Source organism: Tachypleus tridentatus, chromosome 8 (genome assembly GCF_004210375.1).
Source record: "Tachypleus tridentatus isolate NWPU-2018 chromosome 8, ASM421037v1, whole genome shotgun sequence".
Classification (NCBI taxonomy): domain Eukaryota; kingdom Metazoa; phylum Arthropoda; class Merostomata; order Xiphosura; family Limulidae; genus Tachypleus; species Tachypleus tridentatus.
Genome location: NC_134832.1, coordinates 138749135 through 138769776, shown reverse-complemented (window position 1 = coordinate 138769776; position 20642 = coordinate 138749135). Strand labels below are relative to the sequence as shown.

Sequence of the window (20642 nt, the reverse complement as noted above, 5' to 3'; positions counted from 1 at the left end):
GTAGCCAGAGATGAACTAAAGCTACAGAGTGGCATTTTACTTGCTGTTCCAATATCTCAAGAACATTCAGCAGAAGGGGAAATGGTAGAAACTGCAATTAAAGAAGCTCTTAGAATTGCAGAGTGAGTGATGTTTCATTGCTACAAGTTACATGTTGTGGAATCAACAATTACAAAAGCTCATAAAACAAATCTTCTGTGTGAGTAAGTAGATGATATGATTACTGTAGGTCACAGAGAACAAAATAAAATCAGCTATGGATCAGCTGTGGAGTGATGTTTCATAAAATTTGTAACTATGGTAGTATTGAAGCTGAATTTGAAAACCTACATTTATAGCCTAGTTGTATCACCTTCTCATTATATTGACTGCTGTTATGAAAACAATTGTTTTGGCTTAGATGAGATTTAAAATTAATTTCTACTTCAGTGGGAGTAATATTTCGTAAGATTATTTATGACGTCTTGCGATACTCCATGAAATTGGTTATTACAGCTTATAATGGATCATTAGATTATATATTATACCTTTTATAATACTGTAAAATTAGTTATGTATAGATTATAATACTTAATACCACTTAATATGATTAGTTAATACAACTTGTAATATTTTTATATGACTAACTTAACTTCCACAAGTTGTAGAGAAAATGTATAAAGTGCAATTAAAAACTTGTAACTTAAAATCTGTAACTTAAGGAATTGTTTTTAAGAAGATTAATACCTTCACGGCTGAGATGAAACTAGAGATTAGTGTCATAGAAGTGCAATAAAACTTAACATTTTGTTTAGAACAACTTGGCTGTTTCTTGTGATGCTCTAAAAATATATAAAGATAGGTTTAAAACAAGAGATTCAAACACTTATTAAACAGACATTATATGGAGGGAACTGGTGAAGTTTAATTACAACAAAAAAGCACAAGAAAGGCTGTGTTTTTATTGACATAGGAGACACTGAATAGAAGAATGATTTTGTTAGAGAGAGTGGTAATATTTACTTTATTAATGTAAAAGATACTGAATGTAACAGATTAATTTTGCCAAAGAGACTAATGATATCCATTTTACTGACATAGCAGACACTGAATAGAAGAATGATTTTGTTAGAGAGTTATAATACTCTTTAGAAGATACTCAATGTCAGAGATTGGTTTCATCAGAGACTAAGATTTTTCAATGAGGTAGTCTTATTAATTACTTTTGTGAGTTTTAGACCTAAAGCCTCTGATACCTATTAGCATCATGTAAGTGATAAAATTATTAAAATGTTCTAAAACGGTCATTTAGTCTTATCAAACAAATTAATCATTAGAAGCTTGACACTGTATTGTGCAAGAGATCCATTTGAAGATTTGTATATATATATTTATCATCAATGTCAGAATAAATTGGAAAAGTATTGAGAACTGGTAGTTTACTTTATTACAAGAGTAGCAACTATTTTTAAAGTGAAATGTAAGTAACATTTTGTGTAAGACCCTTACACTTCATGTAATAGAAGGAAGGCAATGGGAATTTCACAGAAAGTTTGGTTATGACACAGATGTAAAAGAAAATATATCTCTGGAGTGTGTGAAATGTTTCCAAGTTTCGGACACAAGACACTAATGAGGGAAGATGAATTATGAAAGGCAGCAACATTAGTCTGTTTAAGAGTGGTTTTTATACTGAGTTCCAACCACTTCTTTCTTAATCTATTAATTTTAAGAAATAGTGTTTTTATCACACTTTCTTTCAGTGTTTCTATGTTTTTATAATTACTTTTATGAGAATACATTTTCTCTATGGCAAACTCGTTTAGTATGGATGGAATGCTATCTTTGGGAGTGAAGATATTGTGATCTGATGGTTAGTTTTTTTGACATGTCAGCATGATTAGAGCAGTTTTGTAAGCTATTGACTGCTAATTCATTGTGCAGGATATGGTTTGCCTCAGCAAGTTGAATTAAAGTGTGCTGCATGCAGTGTTTGGCTCACGAAGATTCTGTATCCATTTAAAGAAGCCTCAGTCAAAGGCTTGTGAAAAGATATTGGAATTCACTGGTATTGTGATATATATATAGGAATGTTTTACACTTGCAACTTGCATTTATTATATTTGGCTGTTTGTTTTATATCATGTAACTGATAGAATGTGATCCAGGAATATTTTAAGCTTACTTTGTTCCAGTTGTTTTGTATCTTTGTTCACTATAGTAAGTAATGTCTATTCTACTTTAAAGGATATTGTAGTAACAAAGCACCCAGATTTAGATGACTGAAACTGTTACACACTTTTTTTGATGAGTTGCTGTTGTCTAAATGGAATAACTTGGTAATGCTAAAACAAAGATCATGAAGTGAGACAATGGACTGGACAAAAAACAAAATAAAAACGAATTACCTGTTGAATTGAGGTGTATTTCTTTGAGTCAATTCTGCTAGGAGATTATGAAGAGAAACTCTTACTTGAAGACCATCAACAGAAATCAATCTCAAGGAAGAAAAAGTTATAGAGTTACGGACACTCCATCATAATTGACTGTGATACTGTTTTTACAAATTTGCACTCTATGCTTTCTGTTTCTTTGTGACAGTAGAGAGTTCTTTCATTTCTTTGTAGTTATGCATTCTCAATGTTTTACGCTTAAGATAAAGTTGTCAGATACAGAACATTCCCATTATTTTTAAATGAATTTACTGCTGTTAGAATCAATTCTCTGACAAAAAGATAGGTAATAGTTCTACCTAAAAATAAAACGTTATTGTGTGCTTCTTAAGTCCATTAAATACATCTATTGGTTGCATTTAATTTTTATGTAAATAAATTGTAGAAAGTCCTTAATATGTATTCTTCTTTAACTTCAAGTACAGATTTGTTTCTTAAAAAGTCTTACTCTTTTGAGATGTTTTGTATGTTTGCTTGAAGTTGTCAAAACATTAATTCCAAAATTTTATACTTCCAGACAAAATCGTATATGTGGCAAAGATATCACACCTTTCATATTGAGTAAAGTGAATGAGTTAACGGATGGAACTTCACTTCAAGCTAGTATCCTTTGTTTCTGTTTGTTTTTTTTCTTTGTTTGACTTTTTTACCTCACAATACAGAGTTTGGTAAAATAAATTGACATTTGTAATGTATGTCTCATGGGAACCTTTTTTATCACTTCTTAACCATTCTTATGATTCATGTTTGTTTTAGTTTTATCACATTTCCTTAAAGTGATTTAACCAGATATTGCACTGGTGAAAAGTAATGCCTGTGTTGGAGCACAAGTTGCAGTAGAGTTAACAAAACTCCATCAACAAAATGAGGAACTGTTGCTTTCAGACAGATGTGTTGGATTCAGTTCAAATTCAGTCGAAACAGAAGCTGAGAGTGTTGTTGTTCAGGAGGAATTAGATATTGGTAGACCTGTAAGTTACTCATGGTTTGATTCAGATAAAGGCTTTTCTTTAAGGAGCTTTTGGTTTGGAAATTTTTAATAAAATTAATATGAAAATTCCTTAGTAAGTACAATGATTGCTTCCTATTTTCTAAGCACAGAGACTTGATGTTTTTTGTTCTGATATATCTAATATTTACAGTTTTCATTTTGTAATCCAGTTGTTTCTGTACTCTTCTATTTTTTTACTTATCTATTAATAGGATATTATTCTCCCTGAGTAGTAAAAAACCCAACCCATTATTTAAGAATGTAAAGTAATCAAGGCGGTAGATTAATATTTCATGTGTGTTTTAGGCAGTGCAACTATAATTGCTTTCAAGGGAGAATGCTAGTAAAAATCTTGATTTATCATACAAATTTTAGTGCTGGGTAACAGAGTTTTAAGACTTAGCAGGTGAGGATCATACACATCTGAAATCCACTGTTCTGAAAGCAGATAATGCAGTTATATAGATTGTTGAAAATCTGAAGTCTATTTGTGTGCTCTAGTTGTTCATTACTCCTTGTCTTATACGGGGTCAAAGTTATTGGATATGTTGTTGTCCATGACCTTGTACTGGGTCAGAGTACAGACAAATGGCAGCAAAGTAAAGGGGAGTAAAAATAATTTTATCATTGAACTAACTTGCAAAGGTTGTTGTACATTTAAGATGTATATTCTTTTATTTCCTCTAATTATACACATCTGGGCAAGATACCAATAAGAGACTGGTGAGGAAGTGTTCATATCAATTTCTGTGTACAGTTTCTTTCTTTTCAAGAAATGCGCAGAAATAAAAATATTTAAAATACATTTAAGTGGAAATTTCTGAAAAAACAAATTCTAAGATTTACCTATGTGAAGTAGAATGTTTTGTAATTCAGGAATAATAAAATTATTCTGTAATCTTCTGCAAAATGCAAGAACCAAGTGACATTTTAAAGGGTCATCATTCAAAAGTGGTTAAAACAGTAAAGTTAAAAATTTAGAAGGCACTGTAATTTTTGTCACTGTTAGAAAAGGAAAGTAGAAGAAAATCAAAGGAGTGTTTTCTAAGTATTTTGTAATGGGACATTGAAATAAAGTGAAGAAACTTTCATAAGAACAAGAAATTTTAACTGATATTGTCTATGTTGAAAGGATCAGTGACTGTAATATACTTCACTAGTGAAATTTGGTGAAATCTGTGTATTTTAGGCACCAGTGTTGTCAGAGAACAAAGATCACAAGGTGAAGCTGTTTTCATGTTGACAAAAACAATGTGTTTAGCTGTTAATTTCCTTATTGCAATTCTGTTAAAGATTATTATATAAAGATACTATTTTGAGACCCGTGTTTTAGTTCTACAGAGAGAGTGAAAACTGTGAGACTAAACATACCTCAATAGAAGTATCAACTGTGATTCAATTTGCATTCTGAACTTTCTTTTAGTTTTATCGTAGAGATAAAGATTTTCCTCATTACGTCACAGTTGTCTAGTCTTCTTTCTTCACGTACGTGAATGAACTCAATTGAGCCATTAAATATCACATATATCCCAGTTGAATCTGCTATCAATAGCAGACCTGTTTGACTACTCACAAGGAAAATAGCTTCTTACTACACATCTTCAGAAATGGATTAAATAGTAATTTTTCACAATCATAAGGAAGATGATTCCAAAGAAGAAAGGCTCATTTGAAAAATGAAACGTAAATGTGTATTTGACTCAGATGATCAATATAAATTGCAAATAATTGACTCAAATCTTATGCAGTTGTCGGAAGAAATGGGTCCAGAAGAACTGCAGTAATTGAACATTCCAGAGAATAAAAAAAATAAAATTTGCAATAAGTCATTATTTATGATGAACTATAAATGGTAAAGAAGTACTTATGCAAAGAGTTCTCTAGTTGGTTGCATCCAGTTGAGTTTTTGTTTTTTCTCTAAGATTTTCTATAAAGCTTATTTTTGATTGATCAAATTGTAAGCATCTTTGAGTCAACATTAAAAAAAAGCAATCTGAAGGCATTTCAGATTGTAAAAAGACAGAATCTTGACTGAAAATAAACCTTACAGTTGTGCCTTGTTGAATTAGATACAGAGCATTGACAAACTGAGATTGAAGGATTTATTGTTATTGCATTACTTTTCATGTAAGTCATGAAATAATCTAGAACTGTAAAGTTCCTGAAATCTGTTGAACATTCAGTCATCTTTAGTTCTGTCATGAAAGAACATTTTATAATGATTATCATTCAGTAAGTCCAGAGAACTACTTTGGAAAGGATGTCCAGAATGAAACTTGCTCGGTTGCTGTCCAACATGGTCCACACTGTTGACTGTTTCTACAATGCCACATGCTACTTGATTGTATTATGTCCATAAACCTTAGGGAACACAATGGATTGCAAGAACTATTTAGTTTATCACAGCATTTTAGAGTTGGTATCAATGAGTGTTTTCTAAGATTTTTGTCACTGAAAGACTTGTGAGGCCAAGGCTATGGCAAAAGAACCAACATTAATATAATGTTAAATGGTACAGCCACATGTTGCACTGAAGCAGTGATATTCTTTGGCTCTTTTCAAAACACACGTGTACCTGAAACTTCAACTCATCATTGTTAATATTGTTACTTCATTTTTTACAGTTGACTGTGATGTCACTCGGCAACTTGTTAAAAGTAGAACTGATTCTGTTTATGTACTTGTGAAAAATATATGATGCCCCAGGGTATATTGCATATGACAACACTTTCAGGATATGTGTGTGTGTGTGTGTGTGTGTGTGTATATATTTATATCAGCTTTTGTGTTAAAATAATAAATATACACCATTAAAGTCGATACACAATTAAAACCATTTCAAAATAATGATTCTGCATGTTTTGATGTGTCACATGTCTTCTTAAAGAGTGACATTGCATGCTACGAATTTCACATTTTATATTTTCTTAAATATAACATGATCTGTCTTTAATTTCACATTTACGTATAAATATCAGAACAGGTCTTACCACTTTTGCAGACAAATATTCACAAGACCTTCATTTCTACTTAACAATTCAAAATTCTTTTTAGGTTCTATTATTTCCAGTACTTTTCAAATATTAGTTGCTGTATTACCTGTAGATTGAACCAATACAATTGTTTTTTTTATTATGTGTTATGTTGTGATTTGCTTACATATTTTGCGATAGTCAAATTCTTTGTTTTTCATTTTTTTTATACAACTCTTATGTTTGGCTACATGATATTTTAAATGATGTTTTGTTTGTCCTATATAGATGCTTCCACATTCTCATTCAGTTTTATAAATTTCACGTTTATCAATTAATTGTACATTATCTTCACTACTGTACAAAGTTTATTTTGTACTGTTAACCAGTTTAAATATAGAGTAAAACATTTGTTGTTTAAAAAAAAATAGTAGTTAGAAGGAATATATGGTAATATTAAACATTCCTTTTTAATTCTATCATAACTTGGTTTCAGTGTGATACCTTAAAATATTATTGTCACATTTGTAAATTTATTAACTGTTCCATCTACAATTTTTGGGTTAAATCTTTTTCCAGGTGCTATATATTTTATCAGTAACAACTCATGATTCCTGGTGTAGTGGCACAATAAAAAAACAGGTTTTGTACAAACAGATACTTCTAAAAATAGTTTGCAAATTCTGCTTTACTACAATATGGAGGAACCAGAGTTTAAAAAAACAAAATTTCAGAGCAAATAATATTACTGCTAATATATTAAATTCTGTGTCCAATCTTATGGTATAGCATAACTTGCTATGTAGTATCATCCTTGCAAAATAATTAATCATAGAAAAAGGAGACAATAGTGATGAATTTATTTTAACTCGGTAAAGATTGAAGGCCAATCTCTTTAATATAAAAGTGCCAACACTTATTAAATTTCTTACACTGTATTGCTTACCTTTTAAAGATAAACTTAAAGAAAATTAATTAAAACTCTTTGTGGAGCTCCACTTTGGTTCATCAGATGCTCAAGCACCAAATGCTGGTACAACAGACTGTGTGATGGTTTGATATTGATTTATCAGATACTATGGTAATTGATGTTGGTACAACAGACTTGTATGACGGTTTGAAATTGATTAACCAGATACTATGGTAACTGATGTTGGTACAACAGAATTGTTTGATGATTTGATTTTGGTTTATCAGATGGTTAGCCAACTCATATCAGTACGATAAAAGTGTATGATCATTTCCACATTGTTTTATGGAGAGTGACTAAAATGATCCTGAAAAATGTATTTGTATACATGTGCAAAAATGAATTAATTTTGCTATTTTTCAAATACTCCATTGCACTGCAGATTCTGCTGGTAGAGAAAGAACTTTTGAGCAAATCCCAAGACCAACCTTAACAAAAATAATGATTGTTGAACTGGAAACAATTTTAGTTGAGCATAAAGCTGAAAAAATTGGATTTGAAGCTTCAATGAAAGCAAAGAAAGTGAAGTTTCCATAACTGTAAACTTTGGAATTGGCATAGTTAATCACTGTTACTGTGACGTTTGATAAACAAATATAATTGCATGCATTTTATTTTAGTTCAGTCTTGTTTTGTTGCACAGTTGAAAGTAATTGAAGAGGGGGGGATAGGTGACTGCAAACTTGTCTGGAGATGACAAAATAGTTTACATTGGGACTGCTGTCGTAAATAATATAATTAAAGAATTCATAAAGTCAGGTCTGTCTGTAAGGTGTAGTTTTTCATACATGTATAAAGTGAAGGAATCAGTTGAAGCAATTTATGAAAATTGGAAGTTTATTTGTATCAGTTTGAACTTTAAAGATATTTGTAGTTCAATGAATTTAAAGAAATTAATAAAATGTAAAGTCTATCTTAAAATAGTTAAGGGATTTAATAATATCTTAGGTCTGTCTCTAGGTTGTGGTTGGGGGCTCCGTTGTGGATTTTACAGCAACAGTCCTGGAAGAGAAGTTACAGGTAAGGATTCATGATGGTTAGAGAAATCTCTATCAGATTAAACAAATATTGTACCCAAGTTGTAAAAAAAGTGACTTTACATCATTTTGGATTTTTAGGAACTTTGTTATAACAAGCAACATCTCAAGTATTATAGTTGTTTTTATTCTATATTTTAAAAGAACAAAAACTCACCATGGGAATCTGCAGAATTTTTTTTTTGAGGGGGGAGGAGGTAAAATAGTATGAAATTGTGAATTAAAAATACAAAAACTTCTACGTGTTCTGAACTATTAAAAGAAGAACAATGTTTCTCATTTTAGAATTTAGAACGATTTAGAATTGTTAGTTAACCGAGGGTAAAGTGAAATTTTTATTATATTCTGGAACATTGAAAACACTCATGATATTGAAAATATGTTGTCTTGTAATAATTATATCATCAATGAAATGTTTGGTAGGGTAACTTAAAATTTGGAATGTTATGCTTAATAACAGGGAAAATAAAATACAGTGAAACAAATTATGTTGAAACGAATCACTATCAGCTTTATAATAGCTTCAGTTTATTTAAAATATTTCTTTCAAAGGAATAACCATTTTGATACAAATCACCCTTAAACATTGCATATGTGATGAAGAGTTCTTACGAGTGTTGGTCAACCGTTCAGACAAACGTTATTAGTGATTTTATTAGTTTTGTAGAGATAAAATAAAATTCCAGCAAATTTAATATTTTAATTTCTTTTCATTGTGTTATTAGTAAGTTATAATATTCACTTTGGGTGGTGTGTTGACCTCAGAAAACTGTGATTTAGTTTCAACCTGTGTGCTTTTGTTGGACTGAGTATGGTCTAATTAGCTTGTTAAGACTGTGCATCTGAGGATTCATGGTTTGATACTGTTTTTTTGTAAAGAGTGGAGCATAATATTGTGGCATTGGGTGCACTATGAGAGTGATGGTTAAATTTCATTGTTTCATCATACAGTTCTTGGTGTTATTGATTAACTATCTTCCCTGTAGTGTATCAGTGCAAAATAAGGAATGGCTACATGCAGCTAAGCATTCTGTAGCTTTGCATGAAACTTTGGAAAAAACAACACTTCTTAGCAAATTATACTTTTATTTAGCTCTAATTATTCAACATCTTCATGTTATGATAGATAGAGATCTTTTTAGTGTATAATCTTTGACAGTTTTGTTAAAGAGGAGAATGTTATGTTGGCTGTACTGAAAAACAAATTTGAAATTTGTAGAGGGAAACTCTCCATGTTTCATTAGGCTGCTTATTATCTTTTAGTAATAATAATAATAAGCTGGTCAGATGGCTAGGACACTTTGGCATGCAGCCCGAGGGTTGTGTGTTCAAATCCTTTTAGCCATGAGGATGTTATAACATGATAATCAATCCTACAGTTTGTTGGTGAAGGAGTAGCCCCAGAGTTGACAATAGTTGGTAGTGAGGTGACTAGCTGCCTTTTCTCTAGTCTTTTACTGCCAAATTAGGGACAGCTATTGCAGATAGCCCTTCTGTAACTTTGTGGGAAATGCAAGATCAAACGAATCTTAAAAAAAAAAAAAAGAATGTAAGAATACGTTGATATTGCAAATCCTGCATGCAAACGATTTCTGTTAACGTTTTTTACATAAACAAATGTGTGACTTGGATTCTCAAGACAGCTGGTATGGGTATTAGCACTTTAATATATACATCAGGAAATCTGTGGCTTTTAGTGTATCATTTTCTTTTTTGAGTGAGAACATACAAATTTATTAATATTATTTCTTTAATTAAAAAATTGTATGTAGGGTTTCCGAAAAATTTTTTGTTGAAAGCGGTGTGACTTACTTTTTACTTCTTATTTCAAAGAAAGGTGAAGAAACACTTCATTAAAACACGTTTATTTCTCTTACATCTTAAGGATGTTTCTAAAAATTATACATATATATATATGTACTAGCACTACTTTTTCACATGTGTAGTCAACATCTTATTTTAAACTCTAGATAACACTAGACAAATGGCTAACACATCTACAACTTACCTCACTCTTCAGGCCTAATTTTAAACATTCTTTTTATAATTATTTACGGGGTATTTTTAAATGTTTTTCTATGTGAAAATAATCTGCTGTTTCAGGAAATGTTTTGTTTTAATATCCGAATTTCTTTTGCCATGAAAGTTTTCGTAAATAAGATAATACAAATAAATTACTATTTTCAACGGAGTTACTGCTTATGCTGAATAAAAACGCTAAAAGTCGTATCTTATTTTTAGATTATGTATATATATATATATATATATATATGTAAATAAAGATGCTTGTGTAATTATTAGCTTTTAATGCCTTAATATTAACATCTGAACATATCAGACTACCTACATAGGTCAGAACTGGAAACATATACCTAGTAAAATGTACAACTAATTAAATATAACGCGTAAACTGTATTGTTTATAGGTGTGAGGAAGAGAATGCAGCGTTTCGTCTGCTGCATACTCCTCGCTTTTAACGTGTGTGGTTTTTGTTCTATTTTTAAGCATCTGTTTCAGTATTGCATACAAATTACGTTGGTAGGTGGCGCCGTAGTAATTATCATTATTTAAAAAGTGATATTAAAAATTAAATGTTGTTGCATTTAGATTTTACGTAGTGTTATTTGTTGTTGTGTTAAAGTATTTGCTTTAAAATTTGCAGTTATTCAATGCGAAAAGAAGTCAAGACATTTAAAATCGTTCAGGTAAAAAAAGTCAAAAGTTGGGAAATTTGGTGAAAATAGAACTGGTATAGCAATGAGGCTGTATTTTGAAATATCATCCAATTCATAGGTTAGTTAACGCTGATGTAGTTAAATTATTTCTGATTGTAAAAGAACAACTGCAGGCTAAAATTAATTATTGTTCTACGAAACTGATCAAATGAATTTGCGAAAACAATTTGTGTATATACGTGTGTATAAAAAAATTATTTTTTCCAGTTGAAGTCCAAGAACTTTGTTCAGTTACATATTTGACATGTGAGCGAATAACCATACCAGTTATTCTGGTATGGTAGTATTTTTATGTCAACATAACAGAGATCAGAAATATATATATATATAAAATAGTATCCAGCTTGCAATATATATATACACCAATCAAATCCAACAAAATTCAATAAAGATAAGCAGATATTTTTTTTATAAAAACGGTGTTCCCGAAATTTGAAGCACACTCCATTATTTCATCAATTCTGGCACCTTAACGTCTTGTGCTGCAACACAAATCCACATTTCTATCGTAATATTTTTTGATGCAGAAGAATAACAAAGTCAACAACCTTCGTGGAACTGACTTATAATGATGTAGCATATGAGGCCTACGTGATTATCGAATCGTGTTACATATTTTCACATCGCTGATTTATACTTATGACGAAACAACTTCTATAGGGTGTTCAGTGTTAAACCTATTAAATTTTACCCGAATTGAAAGAATAGCGTTATTCTAAAAACAATGGGATTGATGAGTGAGCAGCAGTAAATGCTTTGAGTACAAAAGGACTAAAATATTTTTTGCCTAGTCCTTTACTCTAAAAACCTACAATTATAACATATATATATTTTATTACGGAATGTAATATTTAATTTCATAATACATAACTATATCCAGTTTGCTACTTTGTCCCTAATTTATTACGTAACATTTTATCAAACTTTCTTCATAACACAGTCTATTACTATGGTAACTGCATGATGTGTGTGTAGATTATTAGTAACTGTGTATTTGTGAGTTGTGTTAAGTTTAACCAGATGATATGTCTACAAATTTATTTTTAGAGGTAATATACTCTTCAAGAAAAGAAACGCAAAAGGTAAAATTTGAGACATATTGTTAACAAGTTTATTCCGGGTAGTTCTGTATGACATGTGTGAAACTTTGCACATTTACTGCTGAACATCCAAAGTCTGCAAAGGCGAAGTCCACGCTCACTAGTTGACGTTTAATGTCACTCAACGTCAATAACGAGTATGCCCCCCGTGAGCATCAATAACTGCTTGGCATCTCCTGCCCATGGAAGCGATGAGATGACGAATCACATCCTGTGGAATGGCTGTCCACTCAGCCTGCAAAGCTGCTGCAAGCTGAGGTAGAGTCTGCGGTTGAGGTTGTCGCCGTCGCAGACGTCGGTCCAACTCATCCCAAAGATGTTCGATGGGGTTTAAAGCTGGTGATCTGGAACGCCAGGGAAGAACGTTGATGTTGTGGTGTGTCAAGAAGACAGTGGTGAGTTGGGCTATGTGAGGACGGGCGTTGTCATGTTGAAAAACGTCGTTGACGTTCACCATGATGGATTGCACATGGGGCCCAAGAATCTCGTCGACGGTTGCGTACGGTCTGATCGGAAATCCTACGCAGCCCTGGTATGGTTGAGGCAGTAGACATCGCAGTGGTGGTCCTATCCCGAAGGTGACGTAACCGGATGTAGCGATCTTGTGCGGGCGTGGTCACACAAGGTCTGCCAGATCGTGAACGGTCACGAGTTGATCCATGTTGTTGGTAACGATTTCATAGCCTTGTGATGGTGCTTGGGTGGACATTCACAGCTCTGGCAACATCTGATCGAGATTCGCCTGCTTCCAAGCGACCAATGGCATTGTTGCGTTGTGCTTCAGTCACTCTTGGCGTAACTGTATTGCGTGTCGGTGGTTTAATACTGAGCTATGGAAACCGAGAACCCGTCACTTTTATAGGGATTTTGCACATGTTGCACTTGCAGAACATGCAGATCTCTCAAACAAATTTATTGAACACGAATGCGTTTTGGCGAAAAATCCGTTGTTTTCCTCCGTTTCAAAATGTGTACAACTTTTATTGTCATTTTGGTCTGACAATCAGTGCCTTAACACGTGTTAACATCACATACTCTGAGCTTGTAACGTTATTACATATATTTCTCTTTAAAATAACAAAAATATCCCTTTTGCGTTTCTGTTTTTGAAGAGTATATATTACATCATTGTGAGTTAATATTGTGTGAAACAGTGGCTTATGTGTTGGTAAGTTTTTATTACGTGATACATTTTTTTTAAATGTTGGACTGTAATGACTTTTTTCTGTATTTGGTTATGTTGTTTTTTTTTCTCAGTGTGAAACAACAGTCGTTTAATGTTTGGAAGCATAAGAAATATTTCGCGAATTAGCTGAATGGGAGCTCCGTCACTGCCTAATGAGCAATACGAAATTAGCTTTCACTGTACTTTATGTATTGTCAAGTCGTTTACACAAATATTTTGTCATTGTTGTGTGTTGCTTTATGCATTCATGCAATGTTACACGAAGCTGTGTTCAACCACAAATCTTGGATTTTTTCATGTTTCGTTGTTTGTTATGAATACAATTTTTGTTTTATTTTATACAGTTGTGTAATTTTGTGTGTGTGTCAAGGTTTGTACTACTGTAGAAATTGTGAGGAGGATTTGTAAGTACGAAGAGGCGAGTCACTCATTTAGCATCTCATAGCTCAACACTCAGAATATCCTTCAACTCAAAATACAATTTGAAGATATTTGAATATCCTTCAACTCAAAATACAATTTGAAGATATTTGAGAACCTTATACTAAACTCAAAATCTAAAAGTAGGTGGGGTGCAGTGTAGTGTACGGGGAATGCAACCTTTTAAAAAAGTTGTGATGTAACCACTTGTTTTAGATTTAACTCAATGTAATAAACAGTGAAGATGCGCGCACCTCCTCGTAGTCACTTCATGGAACTGTTAACTACCGAGTGAAATTTATAAGCCATTGGACAAAGGAAAATCTCTGTGTGTGTTCCAGAAACAAACTCAGTTTTAATATTTATTTCATCTACGAGGTCTGTTAAAAAAATCCGCGGACTGACGTCATAAAACAAAATGTTCTTTATTTAGAAGTTACAGGTCTGGGACCCCTTCAAAGTACTCTCCTCCCCAACGCACACACTTATCCCAACGGTGTTTCCACTTGTTGAAACAGTCCTGGTACGCTTCTTTTGTAATGTCCTCCAGCTCCTTCGTTGCATTTGCCTTAATCTCGGGAATCGTCTCAAATCTTCTTCCTTTCAAGGGTCTTTTGAGTTTGGGGAACAAGAAAAAATCGCAAGGAGCAAGGTCAGGTGAGTAGGGTTGTGGGTGGGGAAGAACAGTGATTGAGTGTTTGGCCAAAAACTCACGAGTTCTGAGGGCTGAATTTCGCAGCAACGCGGTGGATCTTCAATTTTTCGGTCAAAATCTCGTAACAAGATCCAACTGATATCCCACACTCTTCAGCAAGCTCCCTGACAGTCAGACATCGATTTGCCCGCACCAGAGTGTGGAAGGACGTCCAGGACGCTCATCATCTTCAATGGACTGTCGACCATCCTTAAAACGTTCATGCCACTTGAAACATGCCGTAAGCTCCCTGACAGTCAGACGTCAATTTGCCCACACCAGAGTGTTGATTTTGTCGACGTGTGGGTCGTCAGTTGACGTGGAAGGACGTCCAGGACGCTCATCATCTTCAATGGACTGTCGACCATCCTTAAAACGTTCATGCCACTTGAAACATGCCGTACACTTCATAGCAACATCACCGTAAGCTGTGTTAAGCATAGCAAAAGTTTCAGTCGCAGATTTTCCAAGTTTAACACAAAATTTCACAGCAAGTCGTTGCTCCTTCTGGTCATTCATTCTGAAATCCGCCAAACGAAAAAATCGCACTTCACTTAAAACCGCGTAGCTAATACACAAATGAAGATATCTGCAATCGGGAAATGGCGTCGTAATCAGCTGATCTGTGCGAACCTAGCGACACCAAGCGGATTTCCATGGAACCAACTGGAGCCGCGAAATTCAAACAGTCCGCGTATTTTTTGAACAGCCCTCGTATTATATACACGTCACTTTAAACAGAAAGTGTGAAAGTATTGGGATAATTGGTTATATTTTGTTAATGTATATTTGTATAATTTTAAATTAAAGTTCGAGGTAGGAAACTCCGTTTTAGTTAGAAAATCTGATCTTTTAGATACAAATACTTGCAGTGTTTGCTGAAAGTTTTCGAAATGTGAAACACAAATCACATTAAAAGCTATTGTATGGAACTGATTGTTTATTTGGGGTTACGAACTCGGTCGAATCGAACGAAATCGTAGCGAGTAAAAAAAGCATTTTACTCCATCATACAGAAAGCAATGTTGTATCGGTTTTTCACTTTGTAAAATGCTGATATTAGCCCATAATTCTAAGTATTACAGCTTTCTACGCGTATCTATTACTCAACTGTAATCCTACGTGCACAAAAAAGTGAACGTCACAGCAGACTGGTTTAGATAATCGCTAGCAACATCCCATCACTGTATTTACTGAATACAGTTAAATTACCAGAAAATCATTTTCAGCTGTGATTTTACAATATTTTGTCTTATATGTAACGCTTCCATGACTATTATCTTTTCGATAATAAAATTAAAAAGGAAAACAAAAATGTAAGGTCTTTGTAATCTAGGAAATAATAAAACATTTTATTTCAGCCAACGTTTTGCCATTAAGGCTTCATCGGGGCTAATAATACAAGAACGTTTCTTATTTTAAAGCCAAAATATCTAAACTGTTCTAGTATGTACTGAAATTTCTAAAAAAACAAACAAAACTATCTACTCTTCAATCATCAACAGTAATTTAACAAATAAATAGTCAAATCAACGTAAGATACCCACATTGCTAACAATAATAAGAAATATGTTATTAAAATGTTTCAACAATATAATACACTTATAAATCAGTGTTGAATGTATTTTTAGAATACTGAAAATAAGGCTATTTTTAAACGTGAAGTACACATACAATTTTAACAAGATACTTTCAACTCGTTGCCTTTTTTATAAGTTATGTTTTTCCCAGGTACAGTAGTATCATAACAGTACATCTTATTTAGCGCCATCTGTATATGTATATTTAAGACATACGTACGTAGGCCTTATATTTCCTCAAAATAATAACAGCAACAGAAAACAAAAATAACAAACACGAATTAACAAAACAAGGTGAATAAAGATTGTCATATTAAGGAAAATCTTCAAAATTTAAAATATGAATAAGTTGAATCTATATATACATCAATAGATGGCGCTGACTTTAATGTAGCTCTTTCTGACAGTACTGTTTAATAGTGTTTTGAAAGGCTAACGTATTTATTTATTAGACTAATAACCACAATATACTATTGTGTTTCTCTAACTTTTTTTTTCTTTTTACACAATACTTTGATGGCTAAGTTAGACTGTATTGTAAGGCTAACACGAAAAGTAAAGGTGCTTTAAAGCTACTTGCGGACGCTAAACAGTTAACACATATCCGGTCTGTGTTTGTTAAGCAGTTCTAATATTAAACGGCACTAGTTTTATTGTAGTTCCAATTTTCGCTTTCGTTGTTGTTTCCGTTTATACTCTTGAAGCTTTCTTTGGAAAACGGTTCGTGTGGGAATTGGTTATTTGAAAGTACATGATTTCCAAAATTATTCTGCGAGATTTCCCTTAAATGGTGGTCGTTTTGAAAAGGTCTCACGTACTGCAAGTCTATTCCAAGCAGCGGAGAAGGTTCCTCGAGTTCCTGGAGAATCTTTATTTTCTGTATCATTTCCCGAATCTCATACCGGAGAATGCCAAGAAAACAAACTTTTAGGAATGCTATCACACAAAATCCTAGTACACACAGTAAATCTGCGCTTCCTTGTAACCATCTTTGAACTTCGTCGTAGCACCCGTCTTGGTAAACATCGCTCTCGAGATAGCTTTCAACACAAGTATGGTTTTGAAACGTGCTCTCCCATATTCGAGTTTCGAACTTGAAACGACAGCAGCTCAGTGGTACCATTTGGTGGTACTTCGGAAAGTCTTGTCGCTGTCGTCGTAGCCAAAAAGTGTGGTTGTAGTCTCGGGGACCGTCGACACCACAACACTGGGCGTCATCTTGAATTTTGTCCCATAATATTTGAAACTGCAGCTCTCTTCCGTAATCTACTTGAAGCCTTGATTTCAGATCACTACGTAGATTAGCTGTTATGTGGTTGTAATGAAAGATCCAAATGATACCCATGATGACGTCACCAACGAGAAGGGCAAGCATGATTGACCAGTAGACGTTGAGAAATCGTTCGTTCATCCTTACCGCTGCCCAGCAACCAATAGCTTGTAGAATGCCACCTTGCAATGCGAGAGCAAAATAGGCGTACACTAGGGTGGGCTGGTGGTAGCGTATGTATGGAAAGAGGGCCATGTGGTGATCGGAAAGGATCCACGCCGCGAGAGAGACGAAAATCAGGACACTGAAGAGTAAGGCCAGGTTACAGGAATAGATCCAGAGCCTGTAATACCTCATCGCTCTGTGGAGGAACATCGAGCTGGTGGTGGTGGTGACGGCGAACCCTTTGATAAACGACGAGACAGAGGAGATGACGTTACACTTAGACGACTATTGGAAATACATGGACGGAAAAGAAATATAAAACAAGCGTTAGTAATAATTGTGACTTTGTTATGTATTTCCCACAACAAATCAGTTAACCCTAAGACAAGACAAAAACATACTAGCACCAGAAGAGGCACGTTAGGGTAACATGATATTAAGCAATGTAATTACATCACTAGATTTTTAAATGTTAAAATAGTATTCATTTTTCTTAACAGACCTTCTTTTCGTTTAAATGAATAACTCATTTTGATTAAAGCACAAGAAGTCCAAGTAATGTATTCCAGTAATTTTAAGTTCAAAAAGAAGCTAACAAATAATTTAATAAATTTTTCATAAAAAGAGTAACAAAATAAATAGTGATTTAAATATAGCAAAAATACTGTAACTGTCTAAAGAAACGTATTATTTTTACCTGTTAGAAAGACGACGATATAAAATTGGAGTTGGAACATATTGCAGAGTAAATAAACACTTAGAACTCGCGAATTAATGGCCCGGCATGGCCAGGTGGTTAAGGCACTCCAATCGTGATCCGAGGGTCGCGAGTTCGAATCGGCTGTGGGGGTGTTATTATGTGAAGGTCAACCCCATTATGCATTGGTAAAAGAATAGCCCAAGAGTTGGTAGTGGGTGGTTATGACAAGCTGCCTTCCCTTTACATTATGGACGGTTAGCACATATAGCTCTCGTGTAGCTTTGCGCGAAATTAAAAACAAACTCTCACGAATTAATACAAATTTGAATTTCCCATGTGGTCTAGCGGCTAGGATACCCAGGAGGCCCCGGTTCGATTTCCAGCATGGGAATTGATATTCAGCACCAGATCCTCCAGGGTTCATCTGATATCCAAACTTGAGAGAGAGACAAAATCGAGCATACTATTCAAATCAGCCCAGCACAGCCAGGTGGTTAGGGCACTGAACTTGTAATCCGAGGATCGCGGGTTCGAATCCCCTTCACACCAAACATGCTCGCCATTTCAGCCGTACGGGCGTTATAAGGTTACGGTCAATCCCACAATGCGTTGGTAAAAGAGTAGCCCAAGAGTTGGCGGTGGGTGATGATGACTAGTTGCCTTCCCTCTTGTCTTACACTGCAAAATTATGGGCGGCTAGCACAGACAGCCCTCGTATAGCCTTGTGCGAATTTCAAAAACTACCAAAGAAACAAAACCAGTTAAATCGTTGATCGTAGATATTAATAATAATCAAATATAAGTTATTTATTAAAAAGAGGTTCATTGGATTAACTAAGTTAACATATTTTGTGGGAAAATACAATTGAAAAGTTAAATATTTTATAACACTTTCGCACTATAATTGAAGAGTGTTTATAGATACTTTTGTCAGAACTATGACACATTATAGAAACAGAATATTTGATACAACTCATGTCCTTGTTCAATTCTAAATTAGAGTATATGCTATATTTTTGTGTTGTTTTTTCATGTTCTGCGTCACTAGCGCCCTCTGTTTTTTATTACGTACTTACATGCAAATGAATTATGCTATTTGTCATGCATGCGATTCTCGCTCACATTTAAAAGTAGTATGTTTCCCGTTCGTGAATTCGTTTATTGTTGTTTTTTGAGGTGAGAGATTCTGGCATTCTCAGATAACAAACTGGTCATATTAGAGGTTCCGCTTATACGAGCGTTACATTTGTTAAAGTACACGGCCTTTAGGCAAGTTATATATAAGTTGACGTAAGAGGAAATATGCTACAACCGCAAGATGTGACCAACGTGTGTATGTATTCCCAAACTGATCCTTGCGTAGCTGTTTAATTTATCGCCGGGCTTTCGAGCGTGTGTGCAATAACTCGAGGCTCTGCACGCGCTGCAGGAAACGATTATGGAAGTTCCACTGGTGATTTATCTAAGGTGACATTGGAACGCTATAGGGAATAATGACTGAAGTCTAGCGAGCTATAGAAGGGAGTTAACGTAGGGCAGTTAATAGTTTACTGAAGGCCCTCCCTCTTTTTCAACATTGGCTTTAAGCTACGTGTTACATATTCGGTTTGTCTTCTCACGTGGTAGTTCATCCGAACTGAAGAGCAAATTCGTGCTCTATCTGTCAGTCTGTTGTCAAACGTTTTAAAAAATATTTATATATTAACGTAACTTATTTCAGGCGTAGAGATTATTTAATATAATTTTTTGAACCATTCATAATTTTACAATACATATTATAGGGTGACACTCGAGTTAACCATAATGGGTTTCTGCGTCACAAAATACTCTAGAACACTAGTCGTTGCCATGGGTGAGTAACTTTGTACTCTTGCAAAGTGATGACGCCTTTACGATATACAATATACGTATCTGAGGACGAATCAAGTTAATCTGTTTTTATATGATCCAGTGTTCCATCACTACTCGTATAGTTATAGTGAGTGAACTTGATGTATTTCTAAGTTATGATACTTGCTGAACAAGCAGATAAGCAGTTTTAAGTTTTATGTTACTAATGCAGACCCGAGAAGTAATGCAGGCTTTGTCTCCGCAGCACTTGATACACTGGTGGAATATCTGCCTGTTAGGTCTTTTATTCATTTACACACCTTGTAGTTTATCATCCTTCGAGATCTGCACCAGCTGTTTAAAAAAAAAAAAAAAAATGTTGGTTCGCCATCAAAATAAATCAAGTAATGTAAGGATGCTTATTTGTATGACCACAAAAAATAATCAAATAACACAATTAATGGCAAACGGTGCTACAGTTGAATAACTGTAATAACAAGTTATTAATATAATAGTAAAAAGCAAGAGGTAATCTTCATTAGTCGCGGCGGCAATTACAT

General features: G+C 33.9%; 2 protein-coding genes across 14 annotated transcripts in view; one reads left to right on the top strand and one right to left on the bottom strand.

Moving 5' to 3' along the window:
- The window catches only part of LOC143223603 (uncharacterized), a 237980-nt gene that overhangs the window by 48244 nt on the left and 169094 nt on the right, over nucleotides 1-20642 (top strand). For all 5 annotated transcript variants that reach the window (XR_013012976.1, XM_076451759.1, XM_076451757.1 and 2 more), the window contains 4 exons: nucleotides 2-122; nucleotides 2950-3035; nucleotides 3222-3403; nucleotides 8326-8385. Coding sequence is in view for 4 of the 5 variants with exons in the window: in XM_076451759.1 (XP_076307874.1) it covers nucleotides 2-122; nucleotides 2950-3035; nucleotides 3222-3403; nucleotides 8326-8385 (449 nt within the window). In the remaining variant the exon portion in view is untranslated. The remainder of the gene's footprint in view (nucleotide 1; nucleotides 123-2949; nucleotides 3036-3221; nucleotides 3404-8325; nucleotides 8386-20642) is intronic.
- The window catches only part of LOC143223604 (tetraspanin-11-like), a 54297-nt gene continuing 49112 nt past the window's right edge, over nucleotides 15458-20642 (bottom strand). For 4 of the 9 annotated variants that reach the window (XM_076451762.1, XM_076451768.1, XM_076451769.1 and 1 more), the window contains one exon: nucleotides 15458-17837. In XM_076451762.1, the coding sequence (XP_076307877.1) occupies nucleotides 16752-17837 (1086 nt within the window). In that variant the 3' untranslated portion in view covers nucleotides 15458-16751. Of the gene's footprint in view, nucleotides 17838-18249; nucleotides 19051-20316; nucleotides 20437-20642 lie in introns of those variants that run through there. The other 5 variants (XM_076451765.1, XM_076451763.1, XM_076451764.1 and 2 more) reach the window with 3 other exon arrangements.